General features: G+C 36.5%; 1 protein-coding gene across 3 annotated transcripts in view; it reads left to right on the top strand.

The window, feature by feature from the left end:
- The first annotated feature begins 3,775 nt into the window (after positions 1-3,775).
- The window catches only part of LOC144432599 (neuralized-like protein 4), a 10,612-nt gene continuing 1,270 nt past the window's right edge, over positions 3,776-13,117 (top strand). Inside the window, exons 1-7 of one of the 3 annotated variants that reach the window (XR_013480733.1) lie at positions 3,776-3,866; positions 5,438-5,534; positions 6,630-6,728; positions 6,953-7,091; positions 7,458-7,564; positions 8,706-8,853; positions 9,336-12,945. Coding sequence is in view for 1 of the 3 variants with exons in the window: in XM_078120851.1 (XP_077976977.1) it covers positions 5,474-5,534; positions 6,630-6,728; positions 6,953-7,091; positions 7,458-7,564; positions 8,706-8,853; positions 9,336-9,537 (756 nt within the window). In the remaining 2 variants the exon portion in view is untranslated. Of the gene's footprint in view, positions 3,867-5,437; positions 5,535-6,629; positions 6,729-6,952; positions 7,092-7,457; positions 7,565-8,705; positions 8,854-9,335 lie in introns of all 3 variants that reach the window. The other 2 variants (XR_013480734.1, XM_078120851.1) reach the window with 2 other exon arrangements.

Genomic DNA, 13,117 nt, shown 5'->3' on the forward strand with positions numbered 1-13,117 from the left:
TGGGTTTGATGACATCCTGTGGCGTTCCAAGGAAAATCCTTCTAAATAAAGACTTCTACGATACGGCAGCTTTGTTTGCTCTCAGTCAGCATTTTTATGCTGAATTCGATGAAGTGGGAGACTGTTGCCTTTTGTTTGCCTTTGCTGGCATTGATAGAAGTGCAAGTGATAACGACTTAGAAGACCAGGCGTCTCTCATATCTCACTATGGGTGGATTTTCAAAACCTTTTCCGATGAAGAGCTTACAAACCTCGTGAGTTTCATTGTTAACCATCAGATAGAGTTCGTCAAAAGAATAAGAGCGTATTTTGATAGTGATGCAAGCAGTGGTATGGTTAATCAGTGGGAGGATCTACTGTCGATGCTAACTACTTTATACTCCCGACTACTGACCTTTAACCTGCCCTTTCTGATTGATGATCTTGTCATCGAATGCCTTAACATGTACCTGTGTCAAGTTGTCAGATTCTGTCCTGCCAAGAGATCTATATACCGAAAAGTCATAAATGTCATTCGAAGTGCCGTGAAATGGTGTACGGACCGTGCAATACCATCATCAAAAGTACTGAGTGGCATTATTGAGCCTATCCGTGCAGCAATCTCAGCAGGTCGTAGAACACTGCAGAAATGGTTAGACGACGTCATTAAAGAATTGATAGACGCGTGACTCTAATCTTGAATAAACAAGGGATTTAAACTACGCACATTAAATTTTGTGCGCTACCTTGCACCCCTTTCATGTCAGTATGCCCCCCAAATGGTCCATCTGATTACAGGGCCGAAGCCTGACCAAATTGCCAAGGGGGGCAGAACTTTGTCTTGGTGCAATCATGCATTTAAAATTTAGAAGTGCTAGTTTACATAAATTTGCATGTAATTTACATAATATATATTTTAGCATACGTAATTAAATATCATATGTGAGGTCAGAAAAAATAAAAAAAATGCTTGTCAACGGGTAACCTAACCCATCACATTGGGTAAGTAGGTCGATTTCATTTTTTCGCAATGCTTGACAAGGATAAAACAAACCATATATAATGACAGCTAAATATTTCAGGTCGAGTTTAGATAGAACTTTCAGAAATTCAACTTATTCAGTCATCTTGATACTATCTCATGCAATTTGTCTGCATAGCTACAGTTAGGAAATGTACACAATTTACGGTTAAACAAATGGTGTAGTTCCTTTCACCCTCTCTTCTGAACAAAAAATGTTAAGCCCCGCCAATTGAAACTCAAGCATTATTTTAGCCACCCCTTCTCAGGCTTCTGTCACCTACACTACAGTGGAGATATAAAATCATATGGTACAATGATGCATTGGAAGGAGACAACTCCAAAGGTGAAAAAAAAATGAAAATAAGACAGTGTAGGAGGCCGTTTAGAGGCATAAAATATCAAACCATAGACATAATAAAATACCAGAATTTGAACAATTTTGCTATGTATTACACATTATCTCGAAGTGTATTTTGTTGTGGCAAAGCTGAGAGATATTATGCGGATGTGCACATGGTAAATGACTTCTCCTGATGTTTAATTTCGTTCCAAAAAATCCCGAGTAAACAGCAAAACATTTCAAGACTTTCAGACTTTTGATGGCCCAATGGTCGTAAACATTTGTTCAATTCTTTTTAGTGCACATTGGATATTTAATCTCAAATCATGCTTGTATGCAACATCAGAGCCAAGTAAACCACTGTATAAGATATTATATAATTTGGAATAGACTCAAATGTATATTGTTACATGTACTATTCAGAAAATATAAAGAAATATCCTTAATTTTGAAAAAAAAATGACCTCATGAGGATATATTGCCCATCACCAGAAAAAACATATATGGGTAGAGTGAACACCTTTTTTCATTTTTTCTGTCCTAATGTCGTATCTTTCAAAGAAGTCGCCGAAAATATGTCACATTCAAAGTAAAAAAAATGATGGTGCTTTCTCAAATAAGTAACACAACAAAATAATAATTTTCTTTACCCAACTCCCAAAACTGTTATGGCCTCGTTTATGTCGGAACCCAAGGTGGACTCAGTGAATTCTCCTTGTCATTATCATTATAATGGAAATTGAAGTTTGGATTTTGATGTCGAAGGTACAGCTCTGTTTACAAATTCAGGGCCATTCTTTCCATAGCAAATTGTCGCTTCAAAATGAATTGCGGAATAACGCTAGTGTCAGTATGCAATGGGATAATTATATCAAAGAACGTTTTAACCAAAGACAACGTCGAACACAATTATTGAAAGAAAAGATATCTGCCGTTTTATCAGCATGAAATGTTTTAATATAAGGAACAAGATGTAAATGAGATCGAGCGCATCTTCGGAGTCACGAGTCATTGCATGCAGCATAGCAGGCAACCTCACGTTGAACTATTTTTTCCGTCTTTTTTTTTGAGTTTCACTCGCTGACATTATAATTGCGACTTGCTATCTTCAAATGAAGGAGACTTTCAAGACTACTGTTACTCGCAGAAAATGCACAGTGTATGTGCGCACTTCTTTTGTACTTTCCCGCGCAAAAAATTAATTTGCTGCAAAATGTTACAATGTTTAACTGGACACATTTTAATTCAATGTTAAGCCAGCGTACAATAGCCCAAGAATTAATCCCATTTATAATTTGATATCATCATTACCTTTCATCAAAATCAAAGATAAGTAACTATTGTCTTTCACTTCGAGTGTATTAATCAATATTTGTCATCACACACACACACACCTAGACATATATAAATTTATAATATATACGTATATGTAAACACAATGTTTTAACAGCCCCCCTCCCCATTCGTAAAGACCATGTTACCATAGTTCCCAATGAATTTGCCTATTTTTGCAAGAAAACGAGAGAGAGAGAGAGAGAGAGAGAGAGAGAGAGAGAGAGAGAGAGAGAGAGAGAGAGAGAGAGAGAGAGAGAGAGAGAGAGAGAGAGAGAGAGAGAGAGAGAGAGAGAGAGAGAGCGCTGCTTGCTTGGACTTATTATCGTTTATGTATGTATGAACACAATTCACTTATTTATTCAACTATTGAGTTGCCTCCCAGCCCTACTTAGAAATTGTGGAAAATGTATCACAAATGTTTCTTACGTTGTATCAAGTGTAAATACTTGAGTGACCTAAGGGCCCTTGTCACTACGAGTCGTCATCTCAAAGGGAGTCTATGCTCAGACTGCTACAACAGTCTATAAGGTTTGTCTCTATATTCAATCCGAACTGTTTAAGTGACAATGTGCCACGAATCAAGCACACATTGTAATATATTAAAATAACAGTCAAGAAGAATGTTTACTGGCGTAAAATTACACAGAGAGAGCAATTTTAGCTCAAATTCAATTGAATTTTTTTTTTATAACGGATGTAAATATCATTTTATTTGTTTCATTTCTTTAATTCAATGTACTTACATGATATCTATGAAGTATGACCAGCATTCTTATGCAAATATGCATTCCACTGGAATTCATAGAGAATATATAGGAAAAAAAGATGTGCAGCTCGGGTGACCTTCACAGCTGGCTCAGTTTGGTATTGTTGCCAAAAGTTCCCTATTTTAAAAAAATATTTCATTTTTTGTACTTATGTGACAATATCAATCTGGAATCGATCGATGGCTATTTTATTTCTTTATATTTGGAATCACTGTGTCTTGTCCAATCAAAGAAGCACTTCTGGCTTCCCAGTGAGATTTAACGACGCACTTGCATGACTGTATTTATATGTACCCAATTGCAACCAGCCACAACAGCGCCCTCTTTGAAGCAGCCAACATGAATTCCCGGAAGGGAAGTGTTTTCAGCGAATCCCTCCAGTGACAGTGACTTCCGAACAGAGAATCCTACAACAACAAACGTAAGTGTTTTCAATTTGACGTATAGTGAGCAAGGTTAAAGTGTTCCAAACAATTGTACTTTTATTAAGAGAATGGACCTGAAGATTGTTACATGAGCGATGTGCACCATTGTTTCTCCTGAAGCGAAACACAAGCGTACATGTACCATATGTATGTATTATATGCTTGTTTAATAGTTTCTCTCGATATTATGCCAACCTTGATAGAAGTCCCACCTAATTCTGCGCAATTTTTTGTGGGTGTGAACACATTGAATTACACAAGTCCAAGTAATGATGAAAACAGATATAGAAACGTTTGTACATGTCCTTGAAATGCTATGAGATGGGGAATCCCCAACTTAGCTAATCACGAGGTTAAAGGTGAATCTGAGCGAAAATACGACCTTGTTCCTTGAAGCATTCGCTCTTCGCGGAAAACAATCCACTCAGGATCTCAAGATGGCTGATAACAACGTAACTTTTTACATGTGAACTCCAGTGACATCTACCCTCTAGTGACATTACACAAAGCTACCGAAACTTTGATAAAAAGCAAACATGATAAAAAAGTGTATGCATTATTACCCTTCAGTGACGTTCACTTTCAAATTGTAACATGTCTAGTAATTACTTTACTTTGTCTGTATATAAATCCTTATAAGCAATATAATTATTTAATAATTTTTTAATGAATCGACAACATAACAAAACAATTAAGGACTAGTTTGTGGTGTTGAAAAAATATATCGAGTCGTTTATACACAGGAAATGGCATATAATTAGGGAAATCCCCATATATGACTACATTAAATCACATGGTTAAAGGTGAATACATTACAACATAGTCTTGTTTACTTGTAGCATTTGCTTTTGGGTGAAACAAATGCACGTATATTTCCCTTGTTCATAATTCAATGTACCAAACAGATTGTCAAATGTACACTTAGTACCACATCTTGAAGGTCAAGGTCATGGTCAACTGTTAATTCTTTGCACCTGATGATAGGGTCTCTAGATATTGTAGTTTTTGAGTTAAGTAGCGATATTTAATTTTAACCACAGACATGGCTGTTATTCAGTAAATAGTGATATGATCGAGAACCTAATGTAATGTTTTTGTATATATCTTCTTCTGTATTACCTGCAAAAAGTGATTCATAACAATGTGGCAGCATATAATACTAAAGAGTGGCCGGATTGTAACAATTGTGACCCTCAAAATCAAGGTCAAAGTTCAATGTTCCAGAAAGAATTGTTTGCCTGATAACATGGGTGTAGACACTTGAATGGAGAGTATCTTTATTAAAGTATAGGAGTTAAACAATACATACTGGAATTATATATACAAATACGGAGACAAATCAGTCAAATTTGAATATGGTGTAAAGCAAAGTGACGTACACATATCCCATCAGAATTAATTTCACTTTCACTTTTAAAGGAACACAAAGTGACATGTATATGACCCACATAATATATCACTGATCAATGCTAGTTATGTTTAAAACAAAATTTGAAGTATTTGTGTTTGAGTGGTATCTACTTTCCAATGGACATTGATTTATCACTGGAATTCTGTTGGTTTTTAGAGCACAGCACCAAAAGACATTGAGGCTAGTGGTGAAATGGAGCGGTTTGTGGAATTATTTCACGATTATTTGCACGTGACAAAGGAATCTCGCCCAAGTAAGTTTTTTTTTTACATTTCACTTCTATTTCTATCATGTCTATTTATAGCAGTTCATCCACAAATATTTTTTTCCCATTTTTATACGCATTTTCGCTCAAACCAGGTAACAGAGATCAGTTGTCATTGGAGTGGTAGACATGACAGTGAAGAGAATAATATTGGGTTTTAGATTTATTGAGTTTTTGAAATCGTTTGTTTTGGAAATAATGAATCGTTTGCTTGTTTTATTATGTGTATGTGTGTGTGTTTGTTTGTTTGTTTATTTATTTGTTTGTTTGTTTGTTTGTTTGTTTGTTATTTGTAGGTAGGTAGGTGTGTGTACGTACGTGTGTGTGTATGTATGTATGTATGTATGTATGTATGTATGTATGTATGTGAACACAATAACGCATAAGCTCTAATGTAACTATCTTAATTATGTTTCACATCACCAATATCAATACTTTTCACCAATATGCGTTACTCTGAATGCAATCAAAAAAAAATAAAATGATAAGATCAAAGTACATTGCAACCTATTACTACAGTTCTAAGCGTTATGTAAAGATATGTCTGGGATCACATCTTCGTTTTATCAGTGGTGGAAAATTAAAAGTGGCTAAAAAGATATCATGAAGTATCAACTTTAAAATATTATCAACCTATTAAACATAAATTCGCCCATAGACACACATGGCGTGATCGACCACATCAGGACACACAAGTCTGGACGGATAACAGAAGCACGTGATAATTGCTTAGAGATTACACCCTGCTGTGTGAAGGGCTTATGAAGTGCATATTTTAGAGAATGTGTATATGTGATGAGTAGAATAGATTTTCTGGCACCTTCAATATAATTTTCAATTGTCCACCTCTGATAAAACAACGTTCTGATCACAGACATATCTCTTTTATACCCCGTTCAGATACAACTGACATCTTGCAACCTACCAAGTTTGCCTGTCACATGCTGTATATAGTTTTAGAAAAACATAAGACACGCCACCTTGGTAGGTTTATACATCAGTTGTAACTATACACCGGTGATGCGTGTACGTGTCTGGACAAAGTAATACATACGGCTGATGTGATAACTGTTTGTCTTTCAGCTTCTGCAAGTTCAGCACCATCAGCCTGGAACGAGGTCGATATTCAGTGTGGCTACTACAAACTTTGCCAAAAGTTTGTTTTATCATTGGGTTTGCAAGGTAGGCTCTAACATATGGAGTTTGAATAGAGACAAGTTATTTATGTACGAACAGGTACTGAGCAGTTCGGAAGATGTAATATTTTTACTAACATGCAGCATATCACTCAGAACGGACCACCAATGGCATATCTATTCAACTGGCATATCTATTCAATGTATCTTTTTTCTTCTTTTTTTTGTCAAGTTTTCTACTTGTAGAAGTTTATTTTCTATTTTTTTAAGATTCCATCTTCAGTCAAGAGATAAAGAAAGACCAGTGTTTTTGTTATCACTGTCACTCTGACAGAAAAGACCACGTTGCATATAAAAGAGCTGGGTCGGTGTATGCTTTGCCCATTGGTTGGGTACGGTTCGGATTGAAGTAAGAATATTTTAGAAGCTAAAGTACCTATATTTAAAATATATAATAAACCATGACAGAAATGTCATGTCAAAGTTATTTATATCTTCAGTACACTTTCACACAAACCCTTCCAGGAAATCCTAATATTGGCCGAACAGATTAAAGTGCAATAGGGCATCATCACAATTCCAAAGTTGGAAAAGACAGCAAGGCTATCTTATCACCAAAATCATAACTAAGTACCGAAGGCAGGAAAAATGTCTGGCTGGATTTTTTATTTAAGTTACTATATGCTTGATATATATACAATGTACTACACACACATAGTACATATAGCAGAGTGTATATTTAGTGAACATCTTACTATTTTTTTACTACACTTAGAATTATTCCTGACAGAAATAAGGCTTATAAATGGCACGTTGGCTATCATGGTACGAAGGTATCTTGTGTGGATGCGATCACCAGAACAATGGTATTTCTTAAACCTGGTAAGGAAGCCCTCCCATTGTCTACCAATTTTTTTTACGCATTCTTTTTAAACGTACAGATGTATTGTTTTGTAAACTATCTGTGGTGTCTTTGAAATACCTATGAATAGTTTGGAAACAAACAGCATCATGTAGGATGGTTCACATATTAGTGTGAATCGTTTTTCAATGACTTTTCACTTCTAACAGCATGTAGTTGAAATAGTTGGACAAGAGGGAGGGTTATATTTTAGAGCACGTGTTGTGAGGTTGGAGCACATGTTAGAAAAAGTGAGCCGGGGAGGTTCCCATTTCACATCATAGACCATTCTTGATATCCCCTAACATTCTAGGTACTGTGTCTTCTACCAATACTTCCTTCAAAAGCTTAACTGCAATCTGTCTGTCCTTGTCGAAGACTTGTCATTATGACAAGCTCTAGTTCTTCCATTCTGTAAATTTATGGTAAAATCAGACTTATTGCAGTAGAGAAAATAGTTCAGTAAACACAGTTTGAAGCGACCCACCTGTTGTATCTATCAGTTGAAATCTTATTGTGACAGTTGTAATTTTTCACTTACATGACAGTAATATGAGCTCTCTACAAATACGACAGACTGAACAGCTGACAGTATGTCGTTCTTGTTCGGTGACAATGTTTGTGATCTATATTGACCTTATCTAACATATTTTTCCTTCACTAACAACCAACCTGGATAAATATTTATGCAATTAAATATATGATAAATCATAATATCACAACTAGGCAAAGCCCATAAGCTCGCACAGGGTAGATTCATTTGTGACAAGCTGCCTCACGATGACATTGGTGATAGCACCCTCTGCGTGGAGAATGCACATAGTATATAGAAAGCATCATTGGCTTAACCAAAAAATATTGCATAGCATGTGGGACACGTTTGCGTACTAGTCATTGAGCAGCTGCGCGGGCTAGTACATTATTTGTAACAGTTTCTCCTTTACATAATCATGATCAAAACGGCGTACCATGTTTCATTTGATATTTAATAGTGCTAATTGTCCCAATACACGATGTTCTAGAATGCATCCTAAACTACCTTGCTTCAGTATTAATGAAAATACCCACTTTTCAAGACAATAATCCCAGAATGGTTATTCGTCTTGTTATGGCATATTTTAGGAAGTGCTGATCCGGAAGGAGGGAGTGTACGTCCTCGTATTGGCCACTTCAATGCGAAATATGGCCCGAGTGACTTTAACTGGCAACAAATCTTTGCATCACCTACAATCAAGTACTCGGGTAACGATGCTTATGCAACACCCGAGAGGTGAGTTTCTCATCAAACTTTTATATGGTGAGGAAAGAGATGGGAAGTGGTGTGCCAATATTCAGAGTCAAGGTAGAAGCCAAACAATGTGTGTTTATTGTTGTTTAAATTTTACTGTAGCAGTAAAAGAAACAAATATTGTTAGCTTGTCAACATTAGGGTTCTTTATAGTAGTATGAAGTCCCTCTACACATTGGCAGAGGTACACTACATCCTACCTATCATGGAGAGAGTAGATATGTACACACGTTTTTAAAGAAATAGTATACTATTTATACTTAGCAATTGTTGTTGTTTGCGTAAGAACTAAGTGTAAGCTCTAATCACTGAACGTTTTTGAAAATCTACTTTTTGTCACATTAAATATATCACATTTGTATAGTTATTAGACCTGATTGTAAATGTTGATAAATTATTAACATTTGATTTGCGTGGTTTATTTATTTACTTATCTGTGTGTTGGTTTGTTGGTTTGTTTACAGTTGGTCTTTTAATGACATCAAGTTTGAAGCAAGAGTAGCCTTCCAGGTTTGGATGGAGCCTGGTGCATACACTATTGGTAGAGAAACTATCGGAGCGGGTTCTGAGAAAATTGATCCCATATTCAGCAACGATAACCTAGAATGGCGCATCGATGATCCCGATAAAATTATCCCGTTTGGATTACTTGTCAAATTGCACTAATTTGCATACTATACAATAAGGTGTGTCGTAAGGTTCATGTTGGGCCTAAAAAAAATTGTTGGGTTCCGGTTACCCGATCCCACCTATTTTTTTCACTGCCGACCCTAAACTTTTTTTCTTTTTTTTAAATAAATTTTTTAAGAAAAAAAAATAAAGTCTCGACATTAATAGTGAATGCGGAAACTGACAGCAACTTAAAAAGACGATATAAAACTCTTCTTCCAATCTATAATGGCCGTACATCTGATGAAAAGAAACCAATAACAGAGACCATATGGAAAACACGGGAAAATATAACTTCCTGGACTAGACACTCACACATGGATAAAATAAAAAAAAATCTACCTACCCTCCCTATTCTAAAATTGAGGGTAATCGGAACCACACATTTTGTATTAGGCCCAGTGTACAAAATTTGAATGCCAATAACTATAGAAATAACAAACATCGAGTATCCTTGCAATGCTGAAATGATAAACTAGTGATATTGGACGCAAAGTGAAACATACTTTATTAGGTTTAATAGTGACACATCTAGAGGGCATCGGTAGTAAGTTTAACTTTCTAATGAACATTATATTGGCGGCTGGACATACTTAAATACTCTATTCTGCATCGCAGGGTTAAGGGAGCCTTCGGTAATTACAAATGGTAATTGCGTAAAATTATGAATAGACACAGCTTAGCATAAATGTAATAGATGACAAATAGAAGCAAGTGGTCGAACCAACAATTGCTGTTTCAAATACATGTTAGTATACAATCGTACATGAAGGCAACGAATGTTAAGACTGAAAGAAAAAAATGTGTTTAGTGTTAAAAACATTGTAGATTATATGGTAATTAATTTAAAACTAATGAAAAGTTGGTGTTGACGCAAACTGTTACTCAACTGAGTTGGCTTGTGATCCCTAGATCTGTTTCACATTTCCAATCCTGATTTTCATATTACTGATGGAAACATGGTGTCATAAACACACCTTAATTTACACACCCACAAGAACATTTCAGCCAAATTTCAGACCAACTTTCCCGGAAGTTTTTGCCATTAAGTTTTTTCACCAAAAATGACATTTTTGCCCAAATCACATACAACTGATGCGATCATTTTCATTTGTCCTAAAAATGCATTCTGTTCAAATTCACCCATTAGGCCTCTGGCCTACCTCGCTCAGATAATATAATTAATGCTAATTTCCATATGCATGATTTGTGTGCAGACGTAGTCACGATTTCCATTTGTTTGTGAGGCCTGTTACTACTAACAGTTACCTTTCCTGGACAACCTTATGACTCTGAAGGCTAACAAGACACCACACTTTACAACAAGCCTACAGATAAACACTCATACCTATGGATAACCTCCTGTCATCCTCAACATACATTTAAAGCCATACCGTGGCGTCATTCTCTACGATATCATCCCACGTGTTCCACTGACCAATTATACCAGACATAATCTGTCATAAACCTGTCCCTTGTAGTACTCAATTACTGGCCCAATCTAATTCTAAATTCCACAACAGTTGTGGCTTTGGTCAGTTGTTCCATTGAGGTACAACGCACTGTGAGAACATATATTCCCTGATATCCAGTTTGACTGTAGATTTTGCAAGTGTGTGTGAAGGTCATGTTGGTTTTGTGTACTTCAATAATAGTCTCTGTTCAATTTTGTCAAATCCCCTGAAAACACGAAACACTTTTTTTAATCAAGTCCCCTGTCCCCCTCCTTTCTTCCAGTGTAGTTATGTTAAGTGTCTTCAGTCTCTCTGCGGAACTTCAAATTCTCAGTTTGGTATCGTCCTTGTCTCTCTCCTTTGAATTTTCTCGAATAGGCCAATGTCCTTTTTATAGTGTAGGTTCCAAAAGTGGACAGCATATTCGATGTGTGGTCTGACTAAAAGTTGAACAAGTTCATAATGACGGATTTTAATCTGTGTGAAATGTTCTGTTTGGTGATGCCCAGAGTCCTGTTTGCACAAATGACGCGCGCGCTAGTGTATGTGTGTGTGTGTGTATTTGTAGTGTACGAATAGAATGAATACTTTTTCACAAATGAGGCAATTGGCATTTATTGTCACACGAGTATGTAACTTGAATGTTGCTATGAGTGGGTTTACTATTTCATGGGATTTTCCCTTTCCAAATAAGGACATTGATTCTTGGAAAGTCTTAGTGTTACCTAAAAATACAATTTAATGGCAGTGACGACGAGTCTTGTGAACGTTTGTGTGTACACAAGCAAAATAACAAAATGGCGGCTTCGATCGACAGAATATAACAAGCCACTGTGCAAAGTTCAGGTATGTAATTACCACAAATTATCAATGTCACTACTGTTACAGTACCGTAGGGGGAGTCCATGTCCCATGGTACCATCATTTGCCTGTTTGGAGCGGGTAGTGTGTTTCAAAAACAGTTGTACAGAACAAGGTTTACGTAGCTGTCTACGTGACACTTTGCTAACTGTCAATGTCTATTCAGGCCTTGCTTGTAAATATGTCTGACTACAATCCGCCAATCGTCTACGGGTAAATGTATGGGTTCCATGCCACCCCAATGATTATTTATTTTATTTATATTTGCCCCACCTTTACAAGTTCGCCGCTTGTGTTAATAATATCATACTCTGGGGTGGGGTAGCATTGTGAGGGTGGGTATATGGTTAGACGCTATCTGAACTAACATACAGTACGATGATGCAATCACTGCACTGTATATGTAGCCATTTTCTCATTTATTTCAGTGACGTCAGTTGATAACTGCGCAATCTCAAACTGACTGCCACGGCCCAATACGACAGTATTTATCATGTGTTAATATCAACCCCTTGTCTTAAACTATATCAAATTGAGCTCCTATACAAACAATTTTAACCGTGGCTTTAAACGGTTGATTGACTAAAAAACTAGGCAATGACATATTGTGATCAGACGTTTGTGAAAATAATCTCATTGACTTCTCACAGAATAGCTTAACGAGAGAATATGTCTTTAAGTTTTACGATAAGTTAGAATTTTGCAGACTATCTCATTTTAGGTTAATTATATCAAAAACAGTCCGACGTCTTCGTCGTGTACTTGTATCAAGCCGTATCCAAGCAGACATTGTAACGTCATTGGCTAATAATAGAAAACTACGTAATGTAAATTTTTTCTCAAAGTAAGAGTGTATAAATAAAGGCCAGAAGGAACTGCGTTGAAACCCTGACAAGTGACACTTGTCTGTGGTTGAATACAGGTTACCTTCTCGACATGGGAGTTAACTGGCGAGCCACAGATTTCGACTTGTTGAACTATTCCTGCTGGTAGTCTGTTCTCGGTACGGGAGTGGTACAGTTGCTAGCTGTGTGAACGGAGCGAGTGGGTGTCGGTGTACTGCACACTTGTGTGGACGTAGCTGGTGACTGTGAGTGTACTGTACAGTTGTTTTGATGTAGCAAGTGTTTTTACTATACACAGTTGTGTGGACTTACAAGCTGTACGCATCGAAGACAATACCCCGGTAGAACATACCTATTTTGAAGCATGGGACTAAATAAGTCACTTCTTGTGTCTTGTATTTTACAGCGGGACGCTTT

Source organism: Glandiceps talaboti, chromosome 3, assembly GCF_964340395.1.
Source record: "Glandiceps talaboti chromosome 3, keGlaTala1.1, whole genome shotgun sequence".
In the NCBI taxonomy this organism is placed as follows: Eukaryota; Metazoa; Hemichordata; class Enteropneusta; family Spengelidae; genus Glandiceps; species Glandiceps talaboti.